At 39.1% G+C, this 12,924-nt stretch overlaps 1 protein-coding gene across 3 annotated transcripts in view; it reads right to left on the minus strand.

Moving 5' to 3' along the window:
- The window catches only part of LOC127941073 (immunoglobulin lambda-1 light chain), a 98,185-nt gene that overhangs the window by 70,822 nt on the left and 14,439 nt on the right, over positions 1–12,924 (minus strand). The window contains exons 1-2 of one of the 3 annotated variants that reach the window (XM_052536183.1): positions 2,839–2,917; positions 2,436–2,762 (exon numbers count right to left, since the gene is read on the minus strand). In XM_052536183.1, coding sequence (XP_052392143.1) covers positions 2,436–2,762; positions 2,839–2,878 — 367 coding nt within the window. In that variant the 5' untranslated portion in view covers positions 2,879–2,917. Of the gene's footprint in view, positions 1–2,435; positions 2,763–2,838; positions 2,918–4,109; positions 4,589–5,507; positions 5,538–12,924 lie in introns of those variants that run through there. The other 2 variants (XM_052536184.1, XM_052536185.1) reach the window with 2 other exon arrangements.

Consider the following 12,924-nt stretch of genomic DNA (forward strand, 5'->3'; position numbering starts at 1 on the left):
TTCACACATCAGCATTTACACAATTCATCTTGAATAAACTTTATGACACTAAATCTAATGTTAATACACGTCTGACGTCTCAATGTCTTTGACAAAAGTGCAAGTCGCAACATGAAAGTTAAATAGTGCTGTATAAAGGTAGCTTGTTGGATTGAACGTACATTATTTTTTGTTGGATGAATGTGCATGAATTTATATGGCACTGTGTTTTTATGGCACTTTTTAATACCATTTTTAATAATCTTTTTGTCTTCACTAGTTCATTTTCAGAGGTCCTGCAGTTTAACAAATTTTATAAGCCAAATATTCCTGTCAGGATATTCACAGGAGACGGAGGTAAGTGAATTCAAAGTACAGTGTTTATTTACAATTCAAGTGCACGGTGAATACTTGGGGTTTTCAGGTGCAGGCTATGTGCAGATCACAGGGTACAGGGATGAAGACAGGTGAGAACTTCCGTTGCAGGAGTGTCAATGTCACACTGTCACAAATTATTCATGCTCTTTTCCTTCTCTTACAGACACAGAGGCTATCGAGCCGACTCGGGGAAAACACAGGAGACTAGAGAGATCGTTGGATCTCAGATAGCAGGAGAATGCTCAGGAGTCCTGGGGGTAGCAGAACAATGACACAGGTTAGTGTCTTTAAGTCTCGTCGTTCGCGACGCATCAGAGGATCGGGAGACAGAAGCATATGGTCTGCACCTGTTGGAGGCTCGACGGTGATCTGGTGTTGAGGTGAGTGTTTTATGGTGTCTTGATAAGATCGTTAATGCTGAGCAGGTGGGAGTGATTAAAGGGACAATAAGTAACTTTTTAGGTATTTTATTATCTAAAATCAATATTTTTATTCATAAATATGCCCTCAATGGTGTACAAATACCTATGCCAATGTTTAAACTAATCCTCGTAAATGAAGAATTTATTATCTTTATATACATGGGACGGGTAGGTCGACGGAGGCTTCCATGTAGTTCCGCCATCTTGCAAAACTATAATAGCAGAGAGGGACAAAAAGTACTAAGCCAACGCGTTTCCACAGCGCGTTTTCGGTCAGAGCCAGAAACGCAGGTGCAGAGCAGTGAGAGGCGCTTGAAACTGCACTGGCAAGTTTAAAAGTCTGGATTGCATTCTTATTATGGACCATACATATGCCGCGCCACAGGAGAAGAAAACATCGCCGCCAAAACAGTCAAAAATAGAACGTAAAAGGAAACGTGACCGTAGATTACAGAAAACAAGAGTTAATGTCGGGGAAGCTTTTTCTAGGTGGAAAGAGCTAATGCTTGATAAAGATTTCAAAAGAGACGCTGAAGTGGCCAGTTTTCTTCTCGACAGGTAAGTCAGTGTTACAATCTATATTATAATATTTTTTTTTATATCTAACAATGCATATAATTCAGAAAATATAACGAATAAATTAGACATAACTACTAATTACAATATTTCATGTTTTCCACAGTCAGTAATTCATACTGTAACATTCGTTTGTTTATGGTCATGTTGCAGTTTGTTTGAAATAACACACCTGTTCACCTGAAGGAAAACTCGACGAAGTGCTATTAGAAGACATCCCGTCAAAGCTTTTTGGTACATATCGCCTACCGTAGATGCAACGCGCATTTGAAAAAGCGAGGCGCTGGAGAGCAAAATTAGTTTGAATGCATAATACAATTTCACCACTAGATGGGAGTAATTCCTACTTAGTGTCCCTTTAAAACTCAGGGGAGCGTGAGCGTTGTGGATTGGCTGAGACCGGGCTTGCCTGGTCCCTGACAATTCCATGTTACTTCATCAATTAATCAATTAAAAGCTTACTAACAAAAGAATTTGAAAAAGAAAACCATTTATATTTTTTTTTATAAGAAAAAAAATATTCACACATTTAACTGTAAATGAACAACACGATTAACTTAATAATTAGGTTATATGTGCAATGGAGTATAGACTAAATGTAATACAGTGAAAAGAAAAGAAAAGAAAAGAAAAGAAAAGAAAAGAAAAGAAAAGAAAAGAAAAGAAAAGAAAAGAAAAGAAAAGAGGAAAGATTACCATTCACAGTCAGTTTTGTTCCGTGTCATAAAGTCACTCTGAACACATGGCTCTGCTGAAGACAGACACTAAAGGAAAAACTCCTTCCAAACCCACGGGACTTTCTGTTTTCTGAGGAGCACAAAAAGAGACATTTTACGAGAAAGTGACCAGTGAATATACAGTTTGAAACAGGAAAAAAAAACATGATAAAAGCACTATAAGAGATTAGTTAAAATTACAGATTACTAAAGAAGTTGCAGAATATTCTTAGCATCTGTGATTTGTTATTAATTCAACCTGAATCTGAGATGTGAAGAATTGCTTTTACATTTCATCTGTTTTCTAGAAGCAGAAGTGAATGTGAGCAGTGAGGAGGTTTTTGTCATGCTGTGAATCACTGTGATACGTACTCATTAACAGAGTCGTCCCATGTCTTACAGTAATAGACTGCAGAATCATCTTCATCCACATTATTGATGATCAGACTATAATCTGTTTGAGATGAATGTGTTGATGTGAATTTAGGAGAAGAGAAACCAGATCCATATCTAACTGAGCTCCAGTCACGATGAAAACTTAACACATACTGAGGAATTCCTGCTGGAGTCTGTTTGTACCATCTAGCAGCAGAACCAGTTACTGTCCCCAGATTACAGTCCAGTTTAGCCGTCTCTCCTTTACTGACTGTGATTACTGGACTCTGAGTCACTACAGTCACTCCACTGACACCTGCAGAATAAACACAACCTTTACATGAGATTGTGTGTCAGAACACTTTAAATCATCAGATCTGATGAACACTTACAGGTCAGAAGAGTGAAGAAAGCACAGAATATTGAGATCATCTTGTGATTTGCTGGATGTGATGTGTGAAGATGAGCAGTGCTGAAGAATAATGGCGAGATCAGACCAGAGAGAGAGACTTTAAGAGAGTAAAGAGAAAGACCCGCCCCCCTCACACAACACACACTCAACACACCTGACACACTCAACATGTGCTTTCACAGAAGGACAATTTGAATCTCGCTGAAGAATATGTTTTTGTTTGTTTGTTACAAATTCATCAAAACACATTAAACATAACTAATGATCTATATAAAAAAACATGATATGTGTGAGAGCAGTTTATCAAGAATATCCTGACTGCTTGTTTCTATATAATGAAAGTGATCTATCAAGTTTTAAAAAGAATGTGAAAGCATCATAAAAGTATTTAAAAAACAATATTCAATACATTTTCAATAGTAAAGATTCAGTCAATTTTAGGGTGAAAAAAAAGGCTAAGTTTTTTTTCCTAAAAAAAAAAATAATATAATAAAATATAATAATATATGGTTTAAATTCTCAAACAGATTCATGAAGGAGCTCCACAGTGTCTTATATTTATACCAGTTCTCCTACTCCTGAAACTGGCTTCTCTTCTACCAAATTCAACTCAAATCACAAAACTAAATAATCAGATTATCGTCTGAACATCAATTATGTGGAAGTTAATGGTTCTGCAGTGCATTGCTGTCAGACATGGGACGACAAAAACCTCCTCACTGCTCACATTCACTTCTGCTTTCTCCCCGCAGACACTGTCTCATTAGATACTGTATGTTATATGAATATAATCAAACACATTTACACAGAGCTGATTATGAGAGCAGGTGTTTCCTGTGTGTCAGGACTTAACTTCATGTGCTGATGAAAATCTCCACAGATCACTGCATCTGAAAGAAAACCAACTTCAGCACTGTTTTCAGATCTACTCAGAGGATGCATAAAAATATCTTTAATTAATAGCATTATCAAATGATCATTTAATCTGTCCTGTGAAATCTGCAAATGAATTGAAAATGACTTTCAGTACTAGTTTACAGTGTTCGGCTGTCTTATTGATTATTATTTTATTCATATTTAATTTATTTCTATTTTTAATAAATTAAATGTTATAATTAAAATTGATCAGATATTCCAATTACAAATGTTTTTTTTTAATAGTACTGCAGAATAGATGTAATAAGCTGAATCTTAAAATAATAAATTAAAATATACTTTTTGCATACATTGGACACAAAGTAATAAGAAAAGTTTGATTAACAAGCAGTTTATTGGAGTTTATAAAGCACAGTGCATTTAAACATGAAGCAACTACAGTAAGGCACTTTATTTTTAATATTTAATGTTTTCTACTCCATGCAAACAAATTGAAATGCTATCACTTAAATCAAGAGGAGATCAAGCAGTTCAGTCGCTGCAGTCAGATTTCTTGATGCTTTTTCTGGTGGTTTTGGAGGCAGCAGATGCTTCACATGTCAGCTGTGTGTCTTTGTCCCACTCTGAGCTCTCAAGGGTTAAATAACTGCTCATCTTGAATTTCTTATCAGGCTGCTGTTCAGCAGATCCAGTGAAGACGCCTTCAGTAACTGAGTTCCCGTTCACAAGCCAGCGCACATCAGCAAAAGCCCCAGACATGTGATTGATCAGACACACCAGAGTGAGTTTACTGGAGCTCAGCTCTTCTCTGAACGGACGGAGGATGTTCAGCACAGGAGCAGCAGCAGCAGCATCTAAACACAGATCATCATCAACGTCTGCAAACACACCTTCATCTCAGCCAGACCTCTCAAATATTAAACTCTGACTACATTTCATACGCGCTAAAATTTCACACATCAGCATGTACACAACTGATCTTCTCTTACATTATTTAACAATTAAGTAACATAATTATTTGTTCAAAGGCAGAAAATGATTGTAATTTTAGTATGCACATTAAACACATAACATCTCTGACAAAAAGACGCATGTTGGATTTTTGTTTTAGGTTAAAATGTTCATGAATATATCTGGCACTGTGGATATTTTAGGTGACACCGTTTATGCCATTTTTAATCATTACTGTCTTCACTAGTTTTTTTTTTTTTTTTATGTCCATATTCACTTCTATATAATATTGCTTTTAGTTTATCGATGAATTAATAAAAGCTGCAAGTGTAATAATTCTAACAGAATTAACAAAACCATTTCAGATGTAGTACAGCACGTCACACAACAGGTCAACTTCTCACATGCTGTTTCACTAATACAGAAATTATTTTTAAAAAGTTTTTTTTTTTTTAAGCTATCAAATTAAACACAAAGCTGATGCTCTTTAAATCACATCTGGAGAAGAATCTGCTCACTACTACTACTATGAATAATAATAATAATAATAATAATAATAATAATAATAATAGCTGAATATAACATACAACTAGAAAACAGATGAAAGTTAAAGCTGTAGTGAAAGTCTTTCCACTATATTTCAAGATTATGTGGTTACTGGAGGCTCTGGATAACACTATCTGTGACTGAATTCCCACATTTAACTGTAAATAAACTACAATGTAAAAAAAAAAAAGAAAGATATATTTATATAACTACAAGAAGTATACTATATGTAATACAGTAAGAAAAAAATGGAATAACATTGAAAAGATGACTTACCATTCACAATGAGTTTTGTTCCTTGTCCGAATACCACAGTGATACAGTTCATATGTTCAGCCGAACAAAAACTTCCTCAGTCTGTGAAGAGACACAAACAGAAGTGAAACACTCACTCAAGCTTGTAACGGTGGCATACTCTAATACAATTATTTACAATAACTTTTTCACTAATAACAGAAACGTCATTTTTCAAAAACTTTTTCCAAATGCTTAGATACAATACACATGAACCAAAGATCTTTGGTCATTGAACTAAAGTCACTGGTTCAAAGTGACACAACTTAACATCAAAGTATTACTATTTCAAAATGCAACCCATTACATCTGAATTGAGTATCTATTCATTTCATAACAGTGATTTAACTGATACAACTGCTCAAAATGCTACATAACTGTTGCATTACTCTTGAAGCATAGTTTTTATGGAAAATGACGAACAATATTACAGGTTTTTTACAATCATTTTTGATCTAAAAATGGAACACTTTTGGTTACTTAACGTAACCTCAGTTCCCTGAGAGAAGGGAACGAGCGTTATGTATGGGAAATCTCTTTTTTTCCATTCTGTTGAAGCCTGACTTGTTCATGTTTGTGTAGCTGCACAAACCAATGGCGCTTTAGCCAACCAGAAGGGGTGGGGCCGACTACTAAATAAGTCGGCCCGTATCGGGTTTTAATCAGATCATTCGACTGAAGCCCCGCTCATCGATTCGTGCAGCTTGTAGAACATCAAGTAACATAACGGTCGTTCCCTGTCATTACCCCTATGGAGTGGGCTCTCACACAAATAGGACATTCCATTCCTTCTGATCTGTAAGCCAGAGCTATTGCATCAACAATCCAGTGAGACAGTCTTTGCTTGGTAACCGGTAGACCCTTCTGGCAGCCTCCAAAGCAAACAAACAGTTGTTCAGACTGCCTGTACAGTTTAGAACGTTCGAAATAGACTCTTAGAGCCCTAACAGGGCAGAGATGGTTCAGTCCCTGTGCACCATCTGCAGCGAGGAGTGCCAAAAGGGATATTATGTGAGCTCTAAAGGGAGTAGAGAGCACTTTAGGAACATAGCCGTGTCTCAGTTTCAAAATGACCTTGCAGCCATTAAGCCCAAACTCAAGACACGAGGTGCTGACTGGTGCTTGCCACCCAAATGCTTAACCGATGCTAAAGCAAGGAGAAGAGTCATTTTAAGTGATAAGGGCCACAAGTCAGCCGAACTGAGTGACTCAAATGGGGGCCTTTTTAGGGCCATTAGGACCATGGATAAGTCCTAAAAAGGCACAGTCTGAGAGCAAGGAGTATTGATTGTTCTTCGCGCCCTTCAGAAATTTAACCACCAAGTCATTTCTGCCTACTGAACGGCCGGCCTCGAGAGAATGATTGGTTGCATTCATTTCTGGCCATAGAGCCACCTCGTAGACAGCACCCTTGCCTCAGTAATGGTGTTGCTTACTTTTGCTGGGAGCCTATCAGACTCCCATCGAGGCGCCAGATATGAAGGCTCCAGAGCTCTGGGCAGCGATGGCAAATCATGCCTTTCACCTGTGAGCGAAGTTCCCTCCTCAACGGGATGGGCCACGGGGCCATCATTACGAGCTGCATTAGCTTTGGAAACTAAGCCTGATTATTCCAGAGTGGAGCTACTAAGAGGAGCCAGCATTTGGTTTCACTGACTTGCCTGATGATCTGGGGAATCAGGGTGATAGGAGGTAACTCATAAAAGTCTCTTTGTATCGAGAAAAATGTTGGGCAATAAGAATTGTCTTACGAGGTGAAGAGGTTGAGCTCTGCCTTCCCAAAGACTACCAAAATTCACTGTACCGCCTGCGGATGTAGTGCCCAATCACCCGGGGCTTCTTTGACTCTGGACAGCATGTCCCCTCCCAGGTTCATCTTGCAAGGCACATGAACTGCCCTTGTTGAGAGGAGTTCCTTCTGTGCCAGGACGGACCAGGACGTGGTGGCCCTTGATGGCTGGAATTCAGGGCTAAGGAGACTGCCAACATTTCCTGGCAGTTGATATGTATGCCTCACTGCTGAGCTGTCCAGGGGCCAAATGCTGGATTGCCCTCCAACAGCGCACCCCACCCGTAGCTGGACGCATCTGTTGTGATCACCTTCCTTCTTGAGGCCATGCCCATCCCCACTGCTGTCTGAAACAGGTGAGTGGTCCTCCAGGGGGCCACAGCTTCAATACATCAGTGGTCCACCCTGACTGGAAATCTTTTCAACCATGAACCGTGGCCATTAGGCTGAGCAGCCTCTGAAAAACCCTCAGGGAGCATGTCGTCCCCGGTTTGAGGGAGGCCGTCAGTCGCTGAATTGTCAGGGATCGAGCCGTCGAGACCCATAGTCACATTAGGGCGGAGTCGAGAACCGTTCCCAGAAAGACAGTTTGTCTGGGCAACAACTGGCTCTTGCGTGGGTTGATGACCAACCCGAGGCACTCTAAATGAATGAGCTGTAGCAGGCTGAGCAGCAGGGCTCTTCTGGCAGCCCACAGCCATGGTGTAGAGAGTTTAGGGAGGAAATGACACAGCACCTGTAACATCTTCTGAGCTTCTGAAAACCACTCAGTGAATCCATTCACAGCAAAGTCGAATAGCCGAAGGAGAGTCGAGGAAGGCTCTGTCAGCGTTAGCTGGCCATGGTCTTGCCGATCGCCTGTACTGCGGGCTTTGATGCGCGCAAAGCCAAATCTGTTGCTGTGCGCAGCTCTTTAAAGGCCTCCTGGTGCTCTTGGCCAGACTCGTCCATGCTACAGAGAAGTTTGGCTTGAAAAACTTGAAGGATGCCAAACAGCCTGTCCGGCTGCTGCATAAGTTGATAGCGAGGTGATGTGGTCCTGCAGGGCTTAGATGGATGCGCTGCATTGTCATTTAAGTCGAGGGCAGATGGTAGGCACAGATGTGAAAATCTGCATCTTCTGGCATGGCAAATAAAGGCCTGACAGTGGTCTCCTGTGATGACATTGCACGCATAATTCATGGCCTGGAAAAGAGTGATTTGTTTGTGAGGGGGTCTATTGTGAACCTTTAACCGCCATGTAAGGAAAGGGGAGTATGTTGTAAATACAAGGCGATAAACTGTAGATGGGCCTGAAACCATGATTACACTTGGTGCTATTGTTAGGAATTATGGGCCCATTGCACTGAATTTGCTGTGCGCCCTCACTGAAATCACATTCAGTGGGGGCCAGGCCACCCAGCGAACATCATTCTGGGCTACTCTCAACCTCTCCTCCATGTCATGGCCAGGTTAAAGCCTGCCTTATCCAAAAATATGAATGGCTTTCATCAGCTTCCAACTCTATTATAAAGAGATTAGGAAAAACTAATACTGATAACAATGATATAACATTTTGGGGAATTATATATATGTATATATATTCCCCATCAACAGGCATCTTGAAACTGATTATACCTGAACATACTACTGTAGGTTGCTCCACTTTCATAATCTAGACATTTAATATTGTTCTTAATTTTTCAGAACAGTTATGTAAATTTTTTAGCAGTTGTATCAATTGATAGTTAGATCAATGTAATGCAATGTATAGACACACCATTCAGATGTAATATTTTGAAATTGTAATACTTTAATGTTAAGTTGTGTAATTTTGAACCAGTTATTTTAGTTCAGTGAACAACAGCTCTTTGGCTCATGTTTAATGTATCCAAGGATTCGGAAAAAGTGTTAAAGGTACAGGTTGTAGGACCTGCCACTAGAGGGCTCACTACCTAAACAATAACAATTGCGTGGTATGATGATGCTAAGAAGGAGCGTGGAATGATCGGATTTGTTGTCTTCTACCCAACCGTTGACGACCTTCAATCAGACGGAAAGATAAATCATGGATTCAACGCGAGTTCAACAATTAGCGTGAGTAGATTACATACAAAGTCAATGCAAAAACGCTATCAGACTATGGATCAGACGCATCCTTGCACTGGTCTAGAGACGCGATGCCCCGCATTTGCCGTGTACTGTATGCCCCATAATACTAATCTTGTTGATCGTTATAATAGCATACATTTTCGGTAAAGATACGAATCAAAACAACTCACCTGCCGAGTAAAACACAGGCGAGATCGGCATCTCTTTCTAGTTTAAGTTTGTTGCGAAGCTACTTCCGCATTTGTCCACGACACTGTTGTCATGTGGTTTCTACGTCAGTAAAGGCAGTCACAAAGGGTAACTAATTTCATTGACAGGCGACTGCACTGCCCCGTGTCACTGTTTAGAATGGGAATTTTTTCATGATTTACATCTAGTTGAAAACATTAGAGATATTGTTAGTAATCAGCTGGACAAAATATATAACACTAGCCTAGTGGTTTTTCGATATTTTACTGCAAATATCTTACAAATTGTACCTTTAAGTGTTCTGAGTGCATTTTGGTCATCGGTTGTGAATTATGTGTCTAAAGTTCTGAAAAATGACAATTCTGTTATTATTGTGAAAATTATTGTAAAAAACAGTAAAATGTCAAATGAAATGTCAAATGTCCTGTGAATTTTTTTGTGCCTTGGGGATTTGGCCATTGGTTCTCATCCACATCATAATGGATGTTTTCATTAGCTAAACATCTTGGGAAAAAATCTTCTGGCATGGCAAATATGTGTGTCTAATTGTGTCAGGATGATTGGAGGGGGAGGAGAAGTTGAAGTAAATTTCTTAGATTTGGTTTGTGGTTTAGGTTTAGGTGTGGTAGCAGCTATTAATGCATTGCTGGTTAACTAACACGTTTAGAGTGCTGAAATGACCTTTAGTTGCTACATAAATGATGTGGCTTTTCAGACTGGTTTTTACTGGAAGAATAGTGTGGACAGTTTCCTGGAGCGTTGTATCCTTTACATCTCCAGCACCATACAGAACACAATTTGTCAGCAGTTCTGTTAGTCTGCTTTTGTGGCACATCTGGAAATGACTGTCGATTCACACAAGTTCCACACTGCAGTTTTTGCTCGTAGTCTTTCTCCAGCTGATGACCCAACTTTACAAGTTCTTCCACTGTATTAATGGGACTACGTAAATGACAGGCCAGGTGAAGTTTTATGTTTTTGAGAATCCGTTTTACCACTTCTGCTTCTGTTAAGACTGGTTTCCAACCTTTGCAAAGGGCTCTATGTGTGAAAGCAAAATCTCAGATTGTCTCTGTTTCTGTCACGATCGGAGTTACTGAAAACACGGAGAGGGAACCAATTGCAGGTAAGTCATTTATTAAGGGGTAATCCGAAGAGAATACACAGTCCAGGCAGGGGTCGAAACCAACACAACAATGCACATAAACAAGACACGAAGACAAGGCAAGGCAAGAAGCGACGGACATGAATAATCATAAGACATAAACAAGGACTCCGTAACACAGAAGACAGACAGGGTATAAATACCCGGAAGGATAATGAGGGAACAGGAGACAGGTGGGGAACAATCAATTACTCAACAAGGAGGAAGCCCAGTAAACAATTAGAATTATTTCTTTCAACGTTGAAATATGGTTGAAAATAAGTCGGTCCGCCTGGTTTACAATGTGATTTCAACTAAGTAGTGGCTGGACTGTTTGACTACGTGTTTTCAACTGATCGTGTTTTCAATCTAAGAGACACCTAGATAATCTGTTATACATGCTAAAACAACAGAGAAAACAAATTACCAAACCATGTTCATTATTATCTTAAACCAATGTAAAGAGTTTTACATATTCCGTCAAAGTTAAACAACTGAGATTGAGGTGCAATGAGGATTCATACATTGCTATAATTACCCCACCCCACCAGGTGGTGGTAATGCACCATTAAAGATAGTTGCCAACCACCATTAAAACTAAAGAAGAAGCGAAGAGGCGCGTGAATGTGGCGCGAAAAAAGCCCAGCGCCAACCGCCAGATTCCAGAAAGCTCTTCACGACTCAGAAAGCAGCTGTGTAAAGTAAGTAGCTATGACAAAATAATTATGTATGATAGCAAAATAAGTGTAACGTTGAAAACGTTTACCTTATTTCAACCAAACCTGACTTTTTTATTGTAAACGTAATTGCAGTAGCTAGCTAGACATTCGGTTACCCTGAGTGTCCATAGCCACACCACACGGATGGACAGTTAGCTAATAAATAACCCAAATGCGGATATTAATAAGCCATTAAGGTTTAACTGTTGGTGATTATTTTGTAATTTAGTTATGTTATATCGAGGTAGATATCCAGATTAATTAATTTTAGCTTTGTTTATGCTATTTATAATCTTCCTTTACAACATTACCTCAGCTAGGTTGCCTAACTTAACTGATAGAATTTAGCTGTATGGCTAAGTGTTTAGTTTTGTGTTTTTCTTCAAGCTAGCAAGCACAAAACCCCATTGTTAGCTAGATGGTGAAGTTCAAGATCGAGAATGAGACGTCACGCGTTTCAGTTCGCGAAGGCGCCGCCATTTTAGGTGGCTATCCATCGCAATCAGAGTCCTGCAACGGGTCGGGTAACGGCACGTTACCCTTATAAAAGTGGATAAAACGGGTGGTGACATTCCTAAAATTCACGGGCGATGATGCGGGCGGATAATGAACTCCTTGCAGACGGGTAGTAGCAGATTAAAAATATGTGCTTGAAGTGCTCTCTTCCAAAACGCCATTGTCATATCATTTTTGCTCCATCAATGTATCATGCCAAATCCTGTGCTGTGTCTGAAATCGCTCACTCATTCACTAATCCCTGTATAGTGTATGGCAGTTGAGTTCACTATAGCTATCAGGAAGGAGTGAACAAATTAATAAGTGAACGGATTCGGACAGTGATGTATAGCCTACACTGCGCGTGAGACTTGGAGCTGTTGGTTATATTACATGTAATGTTACGTAATTAAAAAAAATAATACTAATAGCAATAATACTCAAAATTACTTTATATGGCAGTTATACATACCTCCGCGTCAGCTTTGTGGTTTCATCGATGGTATATAATTTTTATTTTATTTTTTTGTAATGCTTTCATAATCATTAAATGCGTACTGATCAATAAATAACGTACTGAGAACAAAAATAAACATAATTATGTATTTATTATATTTAGTATCTTGACACTTGCTCAAGCACATTTGAGCTCAGATAAGATGGTTGTAGAGCGTCCTCAGGCGACCGTTAATTTTACATCAGAATACACTTGGTGCTGAACTTTGTGGGGGCGGGTCTCCAAAAATTTACCTGTGCAGGACTTTGGTTGCCATGGTTGTGACAGAGCAGCTTGATATGCCTTTGCATTTTCTCTACAGTACACACTCTAAAAAAATATTCAGTGGCTTAGAAAATATCTCAGTAATAATTAACTTTATAAAATTAAGAAAATCTCTGAATATCATTTACTTGATAGTTTGAGTTGAAAATATAAATTTTTCTAAAATTAAGTTGTCTAAAAAAAATCACTAA

Source organism: Carassius gibelio, chromosome A3 (genome assembly GCF_023724105.1).
Source record: "Carassius gibelio isolate Cgi1373 ecotype wild population from Czech Republic chromosome A3, carGib1.2-hapl.c, whole genome shotgun sequence".
Taxonomy (NCBI): Eukaryota; Metazoa; Chordata; class Actinopteri; order Cypriniformes; family Cyprinidae; genus Carassius; species Carassius gibelio.